Raw genomic sequence first — 18,434 nt, 5'->3', positions numbered from 1 at the left:
TGCCCGAGTTTTTGTTCTGCATCCAGAAGCAATAAGGTATGCAGACAAGTGAAGGGTGAAGATGATGAAGAAGAGCTTTATTTAGTGTTAGAACAGCTCAGAGGAGACCCGTAGTGGGTAGTTACTCTCTGTAGGCAGATCATCCCTTGAGTGTTCAGCTCTCAGCAGAGAGGAGGCCATGGAGAGGGTGGCTCCTCTCTGCAGGCAGCATGTTCGGATGTCTCTGCAGGTCTTTGAAGCTCTCGCAGAGAGGGTAGCTCCTCTCTGATGTGAAAGATAGACAGATGATGAAGAAAAAGGACATGTTTTTTCCTTCCCTAATAGATGTTACTAACAAATGAACATTGTAGTTAGATTCTATTAGAAACCACATAGAGTAAGGTACCCATTTGATTTAAAAGACAACATTTATCATATACATAAATTTTTATCTCTTGAAAGTATGCATACAGAGGGGGTGGTTCCAAGATACATAAAACAATTAGAAAACAATCAATAAAATAACAGAATTAAGCCATAGGAACAGCTCCAGGCTACAGCTCCCAGTGTGAACAACACAGAAGATGGGTGATTTCTGCATTTCCAACTGAGGTACTGGGGTCATCTCACTGGGGCAAGTTGGACACTGGGTGCAGGACAGTGGTTGCAGCCCACCAAGCAAGAGCTGAAGCAGGGTGACGTGCTCACCTGGGGCGTGCACGGGGTAAGGGAATTCCCTTTCCTAGTGAAGGGAAACCATGACATACAGCACCTGGAAGATAGGGTCACTCCCACCCTAATACTGCGCTTTTCCAAGGGTCTTAGCAAACAGCACACCAGGAGATTATATCCCACGCCTGGCTTGGAGGGTCCCACGCCCACGGGGCCTTCCTCATTGCCAGCACAGCAGTTTGAGATCTAACTGCAAGGCAGCAGTGAGGCTGGGGGAGAGGTGCCCACCATTGCTGAGGCTTGAGGAGGTAAACAAAGCAGCTGGGAAGCTCGAACTGGGTAGAGCCCACCGCAGCTCAAGGAGGCCTGCCTGCCTTTGTAGATTCCACCTCTGGGGACAGGGCATAGCCAAACAAAAGGCAGCAGAAACCTCTGCAGATTTAAATGTCCGTGTCTGACAGCTTTGAAGAAAGTAGTGGCTCTCCCAGCATGGAGCTTGAGATCTGAGAATGGACAGACTGCCTCCCCAAGTGGATCCCTGACCCCCGAGTAGCCTAACTGGGAAGCATCCCCCAGTAGGGGCACAGCCAGGTACCCCTCTGAGATGAAGTTTCCAGAGGAATGATCAGGCAGCAACATTTGCTGTTCAGCAATACTCACTCTTCTGCAGCCTCCGCTGCTGATACCCAGGCAAACAGGGCCTGGAGTGGACCTCCAGCAAACTCCAACAGACCTGCAACTGAGGGTCCTGACTGTTAGAAGGAAAACTAACAAACAGAAAGGACATCCACAGCAAAACCCCATCTGTACATCACCATCATTAAAGACCAAATGTAGATAAAACCACAAAGATGGGGAAAAAACAGAACAGAAAAGCTGAAAATTCTAAAAATCAGAGCTCCTCTTCCCCTCCAAAGGAATGCAGTTCCTTGCCAGCAATGGAACAAAGCTGGATGGAGAATGACTTTGACGAGTTGAGAGAAGAAGGCTTCAGACGATCAAACTTCTCCGAGCTAAAGGAGGAAGTTTGAACCCATCGCAAAGAAGCTAAAAACCTTGAAAAAAGATTAGATGAATGGCTAACTAGAATAACCAATGTACAGAAGTCCTTAAATGACCTGATAGAGCTGAAAACCATGGCACAAGAACTATGTGACAAATGCACAAGCTTCAGTAACCGACTCGATCAACTGGAAGAAAGGGTATCAGTGATTGAAGATCAAATGAATGAAATGAAGCGAGAAGAGAAGTTTAGAGAAAAAATAGTAAAAAGAAATGAACAAAGCCTCCAAGAAATATGGGACTATGTGAAAAGACCAAATCTACGTCTGATTGGTGTACCTGAAAGTGATGGAGAGAATGGAACGAAGTTGGAAAACACTCTGCAGGATATTATCCAGGAGAACTTCTCCAACCTAGCAAGGCAGGCCAACATTCAAATTCAGGAAATACAGAGCACACCACAAAGATACTTCTCGAGAAGAGCAACTCCAAGACACATAATTGTCAGATTCACCAAAGTTGAAATGGAGGAAAAAATGTTAAGGGCAGCCAGAGAGAAATGTCAGGTTACCCGCAAAGGGAAGCCCATGAGACTAACAGTGAATCTCTCGGCAGAAACTCTACAAGCCAGAAAAGAGTGGGGGCCAATATTCAACATTCTTAAAGAAAAGAATTTTCCACCCAGAATTTCATATCCAGCCAAACTAAGTTGCATAAGTGAAGGAGAAATAAAATCCTTTATAGACAAGCAAATGTTGAGATTTTGTCACCACCAAGGGCCTGCCTTACAAGAGCTCCTGAAGGAAGCACTAAACATGGAAAGGAACAACCGGTACCAGCCACTGCAAAAACATACCAAAATGTAAAGACCATCAATGCTAAGAAGAAACTGCATCAACTAACAAGCAAAATAACCAACTAACATCATAATGACAGGAACAAATTCATACATAACAATATTAACCTTAAATGTAAATGGACCAAATATTCCAATTAAAAGACACAGACTGGCAAATTGGATAAAGAGTCAAGACCCATCAGTGTGCTGTATTCAGGAGACCCATCTGACACGCGGAGACACACATAGGCTCAAAATAAAGGGATGGAGGAAGATCTACCAAGTAAATGGAAGTCAAAAAAAAGGCAGCAGTTGCAATCCTAGTCTCTGATAAAACAGACTTTAAACCAACAAAGATCAAAAGAGACAAAGAAGGACATTACATAATGGTAAAAGGGATCAATTCAACAAAAAGAGCTAACTATCCTAAATATATATGCACCCAATACAGGAGCACCCAGATATGTAAAGCAAGTCCTTAGAGACTTACAAAAAGACTTAGACTCCCACACAATAATAATGGGAGACTTTAACACCCCACTGTCAACATTAGACAGATCAAAGAGACAGAAAGTTAACAAGGATATCCAGGAATTGAATTCAGCTCTGCACCAAGTGGATCTAATAGACATCTACAGGACTCTCCACCCAAATCAACAGAACATACATTCTTCTCAGCACCACATTGCATTTATTCCAAAATTGACCACATAGTTGGAAGTAAAGCACTCCTCAGCAAATGTAAAAGAACAGAAATTATAACAAACTCTCTCTCAGACCACAGTGCAATCAAACTAGAACTCAGGATTAAGAAATTCTCTCAAAACCACTCAACTACATGGAAACTGAACAACCTGCTCCTGAATGACTACTGGGTACCTAACAAAATGAAGGCAGAAATAAATACGTTCTTTGAAACCAATGAGAGCAAAGATACAACATACCAGAATCTCTGGGACACATTTAAAGCAGTGTGTAGAGGGAAATTTATAGCACTAAACGCCCACAAGAGAAAGCAGGAAAGATCTAAAATTGACACCCTAACATCACAATTAAAAGAACTAGAGATGCAAGAGCAAACACACTCAAAAGCTAGCAGAAGGCAAGAAGTAACGAAGATCAGAGCAGAACTGAAAGAGATAGAGACACAAAAAACCCTTCAAAAAACCAATGAATCCAGGAGCTGGTTTTTTGAGAAGATCAACAAAATTGATAGACTGCTAGCAAGACTAACGAAGAAAAGAGAGAAGAATCAAATAGATGCAATAAAAAACTATAAAGGGGATATCACCACTGACCCCAGAGAAATACAAACTACCATCAGACAATACTATAAACACCTCTATGCAAATAAACTAGAAAACCTAGAAGAAATGGATAAATTCCTGGACGCATACACTCTCCCAAGACTAAACCAGGAAAAAGTTGAATCCCTGAATAGACCAATAACAGGCTCTGAAATTGAAGCAATAATTAATAGCCTACAACCAAAAAAAGTCCAGGAGCGGATGGATTTACAGCTGAATTCTACCAGAGGTACAAGGAGGAGCTGGTACCACTCCTTCTGAAACTATTCCGATCAATAGAAAAAGAGGGAATCCTCCCTAATTCATTTTATGAGGCCAACATCATCCTGATACCAAAGCCTGGCAGAGACACAACAAAAAAAGAGAATTTTAGACCAATATCCCTGATGAACATCAATGCAAAAATCCTCAATAAAATACTGGCAAACTGAATCCAGCAGCACATCAAAAAGCTTATCCACCATGATCAAGTGGGCTTCATCCCTGGGATGCAAGGCTGGTTCAACATATGTAAATCAATAAACGTAATCCAGCATATAAACAGAACCAAAGACAAAAGCCACATGATTACCTCAACAGGTGCAGAAAAGGCCTTTGACAAAATTCAGCAGCTCTTCATGCTAAAAACTCTCAATAAATCCGGTATTCATGGAACATATCTCAAAATAATAAGAGCTATTTATGACGAACCCACAGCCAATATCATACTGAATGGGCAAAAACTGGAAGCATTCCCTTTGAAAACTGGCACAAGACAGGGATGCCCTCTCTCACCACTCCTGTTCAACATGGTGTTGGAAGTTCTGGCCAGGGCAATCAGGCAGGAGAAAGAAATAAAGGGTATTCAATTAGAAAAAGAGGAAGACAAATTGCCCCTGCTTGCAGATGACATGATTGTATATTTAGAAAACCCCATCATCTCAGCCCCAAATCTCCTTAAGCTGATAAGCAACTTCAGCAATGTCTCAGGATACAAAATCAATGTGCAAAAATCACAAGCATTCTTATACACCAATAACAGACAAACAGAGAACCAAATCATGAGTGAACTCCCATTCACAATTGCTTCAAATAGAATAAAATACCTAGGAATCCAACTTACAAGGGATGTCAAGGACCTCTTCAAGAAGAACTACAAACCACTGCTCAATGAAATAAAAGAGGACACAAACAAATGGAAGAACATTCCATGCTCATGGATAGGAAGAATCAACATCGTGAAAATGGCCATACTGCCCAAAGTAATTTATAGATTGAATGCCTCCCCATCAAGCTACCAATGACTTTCTTCACAGAATTGGAAAAAACTACTTTAAAGTTCATATGGAACCAAAAAAGAGCCCTCATTGCCAAGACAACCCTAAGCCAAAATAACAAAGCTGGAGGCATCATGCTACCTGACTTCAAACCATACTACAAGGCTACAGTAACCAAAACAGCATGGTACTGGTACCAAAACAAAGATATAGACCAATGGAACAGAACAGAGCCCTCGGAAATAATACCACACATCTACAACCACCTGATCTTTGACAAAGCTGACAAAAACAAGAAATGGGGAAAGGATTCCCTATTTAATAAATGGTGCTGGGAAAACTGGCTAGCCATATGTAAAAAGCTGAAATTGGATCCCTTCCTTACAACTTACACAAAAATTAATTCAAGATGGATTAGAGACTTAAATGTTAGACCTAAAACCATAAAAAACCCTAGAAGAAAACCCAGGTAATACCATTGAGGACATAGGTATGGGCAAGGACTTCATGTTTAAAACACCAAAAGCAATGGCAACAAAAGCCAAAATTGACAAATGGGATCTAATTAAACTAAAGAGCTTCTGCACAGCAAAAGAAACTACTAACAGAGTGAACAGGCAACCTACAGAATGGGAGAAAATTTTTGCAATCTACTCATCTGACAAAGGGCTAATATCCAGAACCTATAAAGAACTCAAACAAATTTACAAGAAAAAAGCAAACAACCCTATCAAAAAGGGGGCAAAGGATATGAACAGACACTTCTCAAAAGAAGACATTTATGCAGCCAGCAGACACATGAAAAAATTCTCATGATCACTTGCCATCAGAGAAATGCAAATGAAAACCATAATGAGATATCATCTCACACCAGTTAGAATGGCGATCATTAAAAAAGCAGGAAACAACAGGTGCTGGAGAGGATATGGAGAAATAGGAACACTTTTACACTGTTGGTGGACTGTGAACCAGTTCAACCATTGTGGAAGACAGTGTGGCAATTCCTCAAGGATCTAGAACTAGAAATACTATTTGACCCAGCCATCCCATTACTGGGGATATACCCAAAGGATTATAAATCATGCTGCTATAAAGACACATGCACATGTATGTTTATTGTGGCACTATTCACAATAGCAAAGACTTGGAACCAACCCAAATGTCCATCAATGACAGACTGGGTTGGATTAAGAAAATATAGCACATATACACCATGGAATACTATGCAGCCATAAAAAAGGATGAGTTCATGTTCTTTGCAGGGACATGGATGAAACTGGAAACCAACATTCTGAGCAAACTATCACAAGGACAGATAACCAAATACTGCATGTTCTCACTCATAGGTGGGAATTGAACAATCAGAACACTTGGACACAGGAAGGGGAACATCACATGCCAGGGCCTGTTGTAGGGTTGGGGGAGTGGGGAGGGATAGCATTAGGAGATATACCTAATGTAAATGACAAGTTAATGGGTGCAGCACACCAACATGTCACATGTATACATATGTAACAAACCTGCACATTGTGCACCTGTACCCTAGAACTTAAAGTATAGTAATAATAATAAAAATTAGCTACAGAAGTTCCACAGTATGATTAAACTTTCTACTTTAGGACAATCATTTTGAACGTGCTCTTTTTTTTTTTTTTTTTTTTTTTTTTTTTTGCCATGGAGTCTTACTCTATTGCCAAGGCTAGAGTGCAGTGATGCCATCTTGGCTCACTGCAACCTCCACCTCCTGGGTTCAAGCCATTTACTGCCTCAGCCTCCTGAGTAGCTGAGACTACAGGTACATGCCACCAAGTCTGGCTAATTTTTGTATTTTTAGTAGAGATGGAGATTCACCATGTTGGCCAGGCTGATCTCAAACTCCTGACCTCAGGTGATCTGCTCGCCTCGACCTCCCAACGTGCTGGGATTATACGCGTAAGCCACTGTGCCTGGCCTGAATGTCCTCTTAAGGGTAGATTATAGTAGGACTAGACTGATAACTTAGCCAGTTAGGTTCTTACAGTGTTCAATTAGTAAAGCTTTTTTTTTTTTTTTTTGAGACGGAGTCTTGCTCTGTTGCCCAGGCTGGAGTGCTGTGGCTGGATCTCAGGTCACTGCAAGCTCCGCCTCCTGGGTTCACGCCATTCTCTTGCCTCAGCCTCCCGAGTAGCTGGGACTACAGGCGCCTGCCACCTCGCCCGGCTAGTTTTTTTGTATTTTTTTTTTTTTCAGTAGAGACAGGGTTTCACCGTGTTAGCCAGGATGGTCTCGATCTCCTGACCTTGTGATCTGCCCGTCTCGGCCTCCCAAAGTGCTGGGCAATTAGTAAAGCATTTTAATTGCTTAGACTTGGCACATAAACAGCAAAGAGAAGATTGAAGGGTATCAATCTACATCTGAATTTTTAAATCACTTTTTTCAATTCCATTTTGTACTATTTTCAGGAGATCTCTGCTAGATATTTTCTGCCTATGTTATACATATTAAAGCAAATTAATAGTTTTATTCCACATCCTTCCATTATATCCAGCTTCCCCATAACAATGACTGCTGTCATCTAAGTTATTTCACAAAAATCTAGACTATTCCTGACTGGCAGGTTTATGTTTTGCTAGGGTTTTTGTTTTTGCTTTTGATTTTATCAAATCCTGATTTATTTTAAAACTTTAAATTTGTCATAAAATCATAAAAATCTTCAGAGTTTTTGTTTGTTCATTTATCATTTAGTTTTTAAATCTATCCAGCCAATGCTTGGTCAGATCTCATCAGTACTATGCAGTACTCATTAGTACTCAGTACTGCACCTGCACCCTCTCTCAGGTATTAATTTCTCTCTTAGGAATTAATGCTGAAATCCAGAAGTTGAGTAACTTTTTCTATTTAGAGCTACACAGTAAATTGTGCCAGCTTCGTGGGTCATGTGGCCCCCTGTGACAATTATTTAACTTTGCCAGCATAGAATGAAAACGTACATAGACAATGTGTAAACAAATGAACATGTCTGTGTTCCAATAAAATTTTATTTACGGAAAAAAAAAAAGAAACTATGCAATGATCATAAAAATATTACATGTCAATTTGAAACATGCTTGGGAAAAAGTAGTTTTTCAAAATTGTTAAGATACTTGTTAGAGATAAATAAAATTTTGGAAAATCACTTTCCCAGACCCTTGAAACCTTTGTGGGAGTTAAGGAAGCACAGAGTTACAAATCTGGAAAATTCATGGCTAATTACACTTCATTATTAGGTAGACTTAGGGTCCAACCCCCAACCAAAGACTCAAGGGAGGTAGGCTGAACCATAAGGATTTTGTTCTCCAAATTGAGGGTGTTGGGGTCTGCGTGTTTCCTAAACAAAGGAATGAACACACAAGACAACACAGGACAAGACATACATGGCGGCCGCCCCGAACGGCACACACTGCTTTATTTTTATCCAGCCGTTTGTGGAATGTTGCCAAGTCACGGGACATGTGTTGCTTCTCTGACCTTTCCTTGACTCGCAAGATCAGTAAAACATTGACCAGTTCCCAGAGCCCGCTGCTTACAGCTGGCTCCTTTATCCTTCTTGTTTGCAGAGAAGGAATGTCCTGCTTTGTTTGCAAGAGCAGGGCTTATCGGGAACTTCTCCTTTGCCAGCACACAGTCCTCTACAGAGGGTGGCTCAATTTTTAGGAATGAAAGTACCTAGAACTAAAGTACATCTTGCTCAATTTCCAACCTTAAGTTCCAAATCCAATTGCAGATCGTATTACTCCAACACGTGGAAGGCCACCAGCAGTAGTACCAGAAAAACTGAAGCAAAAATGGCTTGTTCTTCCATTACAGAATTAATTGGCATGCCATTCATAGGATGCAAACACAGAGAATTTAACTCCAAAATGCGCCTGGAATCTGACCAACAGAGAATCTGAGTGTCAGGAGATATTGAAAGAGACAAACATATCAGAAAAACACAAGTGCAGGAATTGATGAAACTAAATGTGAAACAGTAACTCCGTCCTTTTTACAGTTCCTGAGGGATTATGCAACACAGCTGAGTAGAGAGAGAGAGAGCAAGAGATCAATCCAGCAGACTTACAGATGTTCATGGAGTTTTCAATATACAACGCTTTATTTCTTTGTCTTGTTATCATAGTAAGAAACATTTAACTCTTGCTAAAAGGAAGTCCTGGGCCTGAGCGATCATGGACAACATGGAGACCAGTTATCCCAGTCTGAGCCTGTAGCACCTGTGTCTCCTCAGTCCTGGTAAAGAAGGGCTTTCCACCTTGGGAGAGAACAGGAAACCAGAGATATAGGAAGATGCAAAATGTACAGGGCACATGGTTTTGTGTTCCAGGGGCACTGAGGCGTGATTTCTGTTAGGTATTCTCCTCACAAGAACACTGGCAGGTGCTGCCAAAGACTCAGAGACTGGGAATCAGGGACGCTAGGCAAGCCATCCTAAGGAATTGTGAAATTATAAACTTACCTTATGTAAATGTAAAGAGGAAACTGTTTCATGATTGTAAACTGTAAGTAAAAGGATTTGAAAATAAATAACAAAATCCAGTAACTATTGAATACCTTAGAGATCATCTTGTTGAAATGTCGACATTATAGAGATTTATAGAGAGGAGAACCGTGATGCCCATTATGTGAAGTGGAAGGTGCATATCTGAGCAAAGAGGTCAGTTGAGCCTCCCCCTTCACGTTAGAGAGGCAAATCCGTGGACTGACCCAACTTAAAAGCCCTGCTCACAATAGTTGCTAAACGCATGGGCAGTTCTCAACTCCCTCTAAGACAAACGCTTCTGAGGGAAGGAGTTAGGGGCAGCAAGGAGAACAGCAGATCTGGGGCTCCTCACCTCAATCCAGAGTCCACCAGGGCTCCATACACTGATGCCGACAGTTGTAGTAGCAACACTTCTTGACTCCCTTGCAACCCTTATCGCGCCGGCACATAGGTAAGAGGGTGAAAGGGCAGGTAAGATCAAACTCTGGGCAATATCCCGGTTTCTGTGCAGCTGGAAAAAACGCCATAGGTCAGGAGGCTGAGGCAGGAGAATCGCTTAAATCCAGGAGGCGGAGGATGCAGTGAGCCGAGATCGCGCCACTACACTCCAGCCTGGGTGACAGAACGAGACTCAAAAAAGAAAAAAGAAAAAAGAAAAAAAAGCCATAGGATGAGTGGGCACCAATGTGTGATTTCCAGGCCAGGTCACCTCATGGACTCCTCAGAGGAAACGTTCCCCCCCAACTACATCCAGGGTCGCCAGGTCCTACCCGCACTCCTAAAGACTCCAGGCTGGGTCATGTGGAGGCAAAGGAGGATGATCACAGAGAGTAGAGTGAAACCACTCAGCTTCATAATGCAAGAAAACGGTGTGGGGGCACCTGCAGCCTGGACCTGTCTATGTCAGCTTTGGTGCGGCCACATCAACAGACGGCGTTTTGACTCCCGGGGCTAGAGGTCAGAGGTGCCTCTGCTTAACCCGGAAGCACCATCTGTTTCCTTTCACCTCCAGGAAGCCAGGAAGAGACAACGTAAAACAACTGGGGTGTAACTTCTGAGAGCCCTCATGGACTGCCTCTTTTCAGGGTGTTGCAGGACTGTCCTGGCTCTTCATCATTCTTACTTTATCCAGCAGATTTTGAGGCAATAGGACGCCATTGTCTGGATCCTCTTAGGTATTCTCCTCCGAAGAACACTGGCTTGTGCTATCCAGGAATCAAGGACTGGGATCAGGGGTTCTAGGCAAGCCATCCTAAGGAACTGTGAAATTACATAAACACTCACAATGTAAATATGAACAGGAAAGTGTTTCATTATTATAAGCTGCAGAAAATAGGAATCAAAAATAATAAAAAGCCGGTAACTGTTGAGGATCTTAATGAGTCTTGCTGAAATGTCCTCTTTACAGAGAGGAGAAGGGCGACGTCCATTATGTGAAATGGAAGGTGCATAATCTAAGCAAGGAGTTCTGTTGAGCTTCTCCCTTCATTGTCCAGAGGCAGATCTATGGGCCGACCTAATTTAAAACCTCTGATCACAGTGATTTTCTACGGGAATAGGCAGTTCTCAACTCCTTCTAAGACAATGCTTCTGCAGGAAGGTTTCACGGGCAGCAGATCTGGGGCTCCTCACCTCAATCCAAAGTCCAGCAGGGCTCCCTATACTGATGCCGACGTTTGTAGTAGCAACACCATTTGACCTCCTTGCAGCTTTTATCCCGCCAGCACGTAGGTAACAGGATGAAAGGGCAGTCAAGAGAAAACTCTGGGCAACTTCCAGGTTTCTGTGCAGCTGGAGAAAAATGCCACAGGGTGAGTCGGGGACACCAAGTGGCTTCCAGGCATGAGAGCCAGGTCGTCGCACGGACTCCTCAGAGGAAAGATTCCCCAACTCCAGCCACACTACGGGTCTCCACGCCCTACCCGCCACTTTTCAGGACTCCAGGCTGGGCCATGTGGAGGAGGCAAAGGGGGACGGTCACAGCGAATAGAGAGAGGCTGCTTAGCTTCATAATGCAAGAAAAGGGCTTGGGCGCACCTGGAGGCTGGACCTATGTCAGCTCTGGCGGGGCCCCACCAGCAGGTGGTGCTGTGGCTCCGGGGGCTGGAGATCAGAGGCGCTTCAACGTGACCGGGAAGCACCAGCTGTTTTCTTTCACTTCCAGGAAGCAACCACGTGAAACAACTTCTGGGGTGTAATTTTTCAGAGCCCCCATGGATTTTCCTTTTTTCAGGGTGTTGCAGAACTGTCTTGGCTCTTCGTCATTCTTACTTTATACTGTGGAATTTTTAGGTAATAGGAGGGCATTGTTTTTCCCAGGGACTGCATCAGGACTGACCAATTTCCCTCTTCCCACTGTGTATCCAGAACATTTGAAACCGACTCCTCACAGCCATGTTCAGACAAGGGTGCATTTGAAGTGTTTACTTTTACTACATTAACATTGAAACACAGACAGAAAGTCAAAGCCAGATATTGATCTATTAGCAAGACAATTTCTAGATTTATGAAAATTCTAGTTCCTTTTGCACTATGGACTTTAAGTTTAATTCGTGAAAAAATTTTCTCATTTAATTCATGTCTTAATGTTTTCATGACTGTGTGAAAACTTCACTAGTTGATAAAGTCAAAAGACCAACTTATGGGCTTACAGGATTTAAGGTCATTGGTGTCCATTATCTGACTAGTAAGCAAACAAAACAGGGAATTTAGTGACTGCACACGATGTATAACACAGGCTTTACAAAATTAGTCCAGGAATGCTACTAAGCAAGTATTCAGCAATAAAAACCACACAAACAAATGCTGAAGATAGAGTCTTATTTCCAAAGCTGCCAAATTATATTATGTGGAAAGTCCAATTTTATTTAAAAATTATGAGATGTTTAAAGAAACATGAAATACCACCCATACACAAAAAAGAGGGGAAACAATAAATAGAAATGATCCTTTTGGAATCCCAGACAATGGCCTAGTGGTCAAAGACATCGGCTATTATACTCAAAGAACTAAACAAAATCATGGGCAAAAAGATTAACAGAAAGTATAAAAATCAGTCTCACATCATAAAAAGAATTCATGATGAATGATGAGGTTGTAAAGTAAAATTGCTGATATAGAAATTTATAAGAGGTTCTTACCAGCAGATAGGAATAGACAGAAGAGAGGAATAACTAATATAATTATAGGTCAATTGAGATTATACGCTCTGAGGAATGACAAAGAAAAGAACAAACAAAAATAAATAGCGCTTCAGAGACCTGTGTAATACAGTCTAATGGAAAAACATGTGCATAATGGGAATCCCAGAAGAGAGGAGACAGAAAGAAAGAGGCAGATGGATATTTGAAGATATAATGGCTAAAAACATTTGATTTTGCTTTAAAACACAAATCTCCATGTATAAAAATCTCAGTGAATACTAAGAAAAACTCTTAGAGATCCACACCTAGACAATTTATAATGGAAATATCAATGACAAAGACAAAGAAACATTCTTTTTTCTTTGAAACAGAGTCTCGTCCTGTCGCTCAGGCTGGAGTGCAATGGCACGATCTTGGCTCACTGCAGCCTCTGCCTCCTGGGTTCAAGAGATTCTCCTGCTCCAGCTTCTCTAGTGGCCGGGATTACACGTGTGCACCACCATGCCCAGCTAATTTTTTGTATCTTTAGTTAGAGACGGGGTTTCACCATGTTGACCAGGCTGGTCTCGAACTCCTGACCTTATGATCTGCCCACCTTGGCCTCCCAAAGTGCTGGGATTATAGGCATGAGCCACCGTGCTTGACCGAGAAATTCTTGAAAGCAGCAAGAGATAAGTAATTCAAAATGACTATTAAATAAGCTTTACAGCTGATTTATCATTAGAACCATGCAAGCCAGAAGATACAGAACATATTAAAAGTGGTGAAAGAAATATCGGTCTACCAAGAATTCTATATCATGGCAAATCTATCCTTCACAAGTTAGGGAAAAATTAAGATACTCCCAGGTACACGAATACTTCATGTTTTTCACCATTAGATTTCCCATACATGAAACACTGACATGATGGCATATGTAGAAAACTTTTAATAATCCACATAACTCCAAAATATTATTAGAGCTAATAAACAAACTCATTAAGGTGCAGGACAAAATATCAACCTATACCTCTCAATTGCATCATGAAAAAAATCCATTTACAATAGCATCAAAAAGAATGAAACACTTAGGAATTTATTTAAGAAAATAATGGCAAGACTTCTACATGAAAACAACAAATCATGATCAAAGAAATTAAAGAAGACATAAAAATAGACAGCCATTTCATGTTTGTGGATTGAAGACTTAATATTGTTAGGCAGACAATTTTCCATATTTTATCTGAAAACTAAATGGAATTCTTATAAAATTCCAGATGACTTTTTGTAGAAATTGACATGTTAATCCTAAAGTTCATGTGTAAATGCAAGGATCCAGAATAGCTGCCACAATCTTGAAAAAGAGTGTAAATTTAGAAGACTCATACTTTCCTATTTCAACACTTACTACAAAGCTACAACGTCAAGACAATGTGGTACTAGCATAAGCGTAGACACATATATCAAAGGAATAGAATTGAGAGTCCAAAAATCAACCGTTACATTGCCAATTCACTTATCTCCAACAAGGGGAGAAAACCATTCAGCAGAAAAAGTCGTCTTTTCAGCAAATCATACTGGGAAAACTGGATATCCACATGCAAAAGAATATAGTTAGAACCTTATAGCACACCAGATACAAAAATTCCACTTCCATAATTATACCCGAGAACTGAAAATGTATTCATGCAAATATTTACACATGAGTGCCCATAGCAGCATTATTAATAATTAATAAAAACAAGAGCATCTGGGAAAAAGGAATCTGGAGCTGCACCTTGAGTCGAATGCAAATATTAATCAAGTTGGACCATAAACCTTAGTATAGATGCTAAACCTATGAAGCTTCTAGGGAAGGACATCACAGACAGAACATTTTTGCAGCCTTGGGGAAGGCAAAAGTTCTTAGATACCATAATATTCGTATTAAAAGGAAAATGAATATGTTTGATTTCATCACATTTTAAAACTTTAGCTCTTCCGAATACATCATCATTGAGAAAAACAAAACAAAACAAAACAAGCCACACACTGGGAGAAAATTCTACTCCTAGTTATTTACCACAGATATTTAAAAATATATATTACTGTGCCTTGTACAAGAACTTATGTGATATCCTAATTCACAATGACCCAAACTGGGAACACCAAATGTTTATCAGCAGATAAATAGAAAACAAATGTGGAGAATCAAACACTGGAATGCTATTCAGCAATAAAATGAATGAACTGTGATACAATAAAACAGAATGAATCCCAACACTGAATAACAGTGATACACAAAAGGTAATGTTATTACATAATTTCATTATATAAGAATTAAAAACAGTGAGTTATGAGTTTCTAGAAGTCAGTATAATATTTTCCCCTGAAGAACTGGGACTGAATTTGAAAGGAGCATAAGGCAAGATGAGTGTTCCATATGTTCATCTATGTGTTGTGCAATCACATGTATGTGTTTGTCAAATCTCATTCAAGTAAATACACAAGATCTGTGCTTTTCTTTATATGTATTTTACCTCTCTTTCAAAGAAGGCATAATAAAAAATTATTTTATTATTATTACTTCCAAATTTGTTGTCCTGGCACTTTTTTTTTGAGCACTGGGGTTGAGATCATCTCACTCAATATCTCTAAGCACCTCTGTGAGATGGTTATTGTTATCCCCACATTAAGATGAAGGAACTCTACATCAGAGACCCCACTTTCCCAGACTATGCAAGCGGTGGGATCCACAGTTCAAGCTAATTGTAACACAGCACACAGCATTTATGACTCTGGCTGTCTTGGTTATTTGCATGCTAATTTAGGTTTCCCTCCCTGCACAATCAGCAACATGTCAGGGAAACTGTTGAATGTATGTCTCTCCACATATAGAGAAGAGAGTCTGTTCAGTAGACTGTAGCAGGTAATTGTAGCTTCCCTGATGCTAAGGCCCCTAAGCCCAACACAGCTTCTCCTCTTTAACTGGTGGGCTGGTAAAATAAGGCAGGTGGCTGAACACAGGGCCTTTGTGTTTTTGGGAAGGATGCAGTGAAGAGAGACAGGATTCTCATAACACTATGACCAAGTCTCTTATCACACATCTACAAGCAATATGAGACCTCATAGAGAAGATCCTTCCTTCCTTCCTTCCTTCCTTCCTTCCTTCCTTTCTTTTTCTTTCTTTCTTTCTTCCTTTCTTTCTTTTCTTTCTCTCTCTCTTTCTTCTTCTTTCTTCCTTTCCTTTCTTTTCCTTCCTTTCTTTTTCCTTCCTTCCTTTTTCCTTCATTCCTTTTTCTTTCTTTCTCTTTCTTTCTTTCTTTCCTTCTTTCTTTCTTTCCTTCTTTCTTTCTTTCTTTCTTTCTTTCTTTCTTTCTTTCTTTCTTTCTTTCTTTCTCTTTCTTGCTTCTTTCTTTCTCTCTCTCTTTCTTTTCTTTCTTTCTCTGTCTCTCTTTCTTTCCTTTCTTTCTCTCTCTTTGTCTTCTCTCTTTCTCTCTTCTCCCTCTGCCTCCATCTCTCTCTCTCTCTTTCTTTTTAAGGAAGCGCTACAATATTTAGTCAGCATGTACTATGAAGTTAACTGTGTCAAAGTTTTTCATGTGCAGATGTGGGACTTAAACTTGCAGGAAAGAAAAGATTTAATTAAAGATGTACTAGTTGTTAAAACAGAGCTAGAAAGGAATCCAGATCTCTTATTCCCAGGCTAGTGATTTTTCTTATTCCTCTATGCTGGCTTCTTCTCCTGGATGTTTGGCTTTCCCTGGAAGCATCTTTAGAATAGAGGGTGAAAGGGCATAAAAGGAGTAGAATTTATATTATTAACACACCACCTGCCCCAAGACTCTGGCCTGGTCCTCTGATCTTTCCATCCACAGATGACATTTTTAAATCCACTCACTCTTGCTGAAGTGGTGGAGACTTGACATACCACTCTTTGGTGTAATTGTATCTAAATGTATGCTGTAGGAGTAGGACAATTCTTAAGCTAAGTGAAGGGATGTGCTGCTGTGGACTTGGGGAATACTCATGGCACTAGTAGATCAGGGACTTTCCTAGGGCTTGTTGCAATACATTTTCTCTGTTCTTTCTGGGGGACTGTTAGATCCTGCGGTCCTATTAGTACAGAGGTCACGAGAGACTTTAGGATTGGCATCAGGAGGTAAATGTGTGCCTGGCAGAGTAGTAGCATCTTGTTTTTAGTGTTGGATTTCTATCAATACATCTAGAAATGTGGCTTTGATTACTATTTTCCCTAATACTTCAAAAATATCCCATTCTTTTCTTCCAAAACCATTTTTATCAGAAATGCCCTCAGCCCCTTGAGCTACTAGGAATTCAGAGATCACTGGAGCCAAAAGCAGATAAAGCAGAAAATGATCCCTTTATTGGAAATTTGAAGGTGGTGTCATTCACGGGCCAAGGATCTGGGACCATGGGAGTCTGCATTTCAGAAACATCAAAGACTTCACTGAGGTCAGGTGATACCTAGAGAGAGAAAAGACAACCAGATATGTGAGAATAGTGGAGAGTGGGGGTGAGGATGGGAGAGCTGGGACCCCTGTCCCCTTTGGCACCAACTGCACCAGTCCCCTGATCATCAGGACACCAGGTCACTAGTTATCAGCTGGGACCATTGCTTCTGCTACTTACCCTCTCTTCAGGTAGTGTTACTTATTGCAAAGGGGCATGGAAGAACCATTTCCCCAATCCAGGTTAAAATTTTCCTCTCCTGACATTGCAAGTGTCCAATTAGCACCTGAGATCTCTCACCATCTCCTGCACCTCCCTTTACACTTCCTTTTTTACAACCTGAACAGGAATCCTGCTTTCTACTCATATCTTTCCTATTTTTGGAGTGAGTGGACTGCTAGTCTTTGGGCTTGTGGTCTCTGAAGGAGCACAGATGAACTCTAACAGGGATGCAAGAACATTAATGTACATGCAGAAAGAAAATGTTAACTGCTGTAGTATTTCATACTATATGAGAAAGAATTTGAGGTTTACTAATCTAAAGTATAAGAATTGACAAGAGTATACCATAAACTCATAAATATGCATGTATAGTCAGTGCATGTTCAAAAAAACCTTTAGCAGGTAGGCATGTATAAAAATATTGTTGAAGAATACTCAATTAAGAATAGGAATTCTAGGACCCAGTGATAGTCCAAGCATCCTTCCCTGCCACTACCACGTCCTCTACTCACCAGGAAATGGTGTTCATCTTCCCACCACTTATAATACAGCACTTCTATTGATGTGAATAATGGTTATCAGTCCTACCATGTTCCTGGAGAGTCCCCAACTTTGGGACAGGCACCTCTCCTACTTGGTAAGAAAAGAAAACTTACCTTGTTATTGGTCCAGCTTTTCAACTGGTTTCTAAGCAATAGGGCTATGTAGATATTGGATTTCTGTCTTCATTATATTGTTGTGTCAAGAGATCATCATAGGCAACTTCGTGCTCTATATTTACAGTATTATGTGCCCCACTGAATTCCTGTTGGTATCTGCCTTCTTGTTCATGACTGAGTAGGTCTTGTTCTCTATCTGCAGATTTACCAGAATTTCCTTTTGCATTTTGGCCAGACCATTGATCTTGATTAGGATTTGGTGTCTGGATTTGAGACTTGCCTTCTACTAGCTTTTCAGTTTGGGAAGAAAGACTGCTTTGGGATACGTCTTTCTGAATGCTCTTTCCTCCATAGTTGAGTTGTCTTTCTTCTGTACTTGAAGATTGGTATGATATTTTATTTTCCTTATGGCCATGCTCTTGATCTTGAC

The 18,434-nt window shown here is 40.8% G+C and overlaps 1 protein-coding gene and 1 long non-coding RNA gene across 4 annotated transcripts in view; both read right to left on the bottom strand.

The window, feature by feature from the left end:
* Positions 1 to 8,443: 8,443 nt before the first annotated feature.
* On the bottom strand, positions 8,444 to 12,562 carry LOC103887990. 3 transcript variants are annotated; one of them, XR_652296.4, is made up of 4 exons: positions 10,320 to 12,550; positions 9,902 to 10,060; positions 9,133 to 9,321; positions 8,444 to 8,945 (listed from the first exon to the last, which is right to left on the bottom strand). It is a non-coding gene; the product is annotated as an uncharacterized LOC103887990 (long non-coding RNA). The 3 variants fall into 3 exon arrangements; XR_652294.4 differs by lacking the exon at positions 8,444 to 8,945 and having other exon boundaries at positions 9,138 to 9,321; positions 10,320 to 10,809; positions 11,182 to 12,562; XR_652295.4 differs by lacking the exon at positions 8,444 to 8,945 and adding an exon at positions 9,526 to 9,566 and having other exon boundaries at positions 9,138 to 9,321; positions 10,320 to 12,556.
* A 3,542-nt stretch (positions 12,563 to 16,104) lies between these two features.
* Positions 16,105 to 18,434, bottom strand: part of SEMG2 (semenogelin II) — a 7,735-nt gene continuing 5,405 nt past the window's right edge. Inside the window, exon 3 of the mRNA XM_031656031.1 lies at positions 16,105 to 18,428. Coding sequence (XP_031511891.1) covers positions 18,046 to 18,428 — 383 coding nt within the window. The 3' untranslated portion in view covers positions 16,105 to 18,045. The remainder of the gene's footprint in view (positions 18,429 to 18,434) is intronic.

The sequence above is a fragment of the Papio anubis genome, chromosome 16, assembly GCF_008728515.1.
Source record: "Papio anubis isolate 15944 chromosome 16, Panubis1.0, whole genome shotgun sequence".
In the NCBI taxonomy this organism is placed as follows: Eukaryota; Metazoa; Chordata; class Mammalia; order Primates; family Cercopithecidae; genus Papio; species Papio anubis.
The sequence above is the reverse complement of the archived record's forward strand: the minus strand, read 5'-3'. Positions and strand labels throughout refer to the sequence as shown.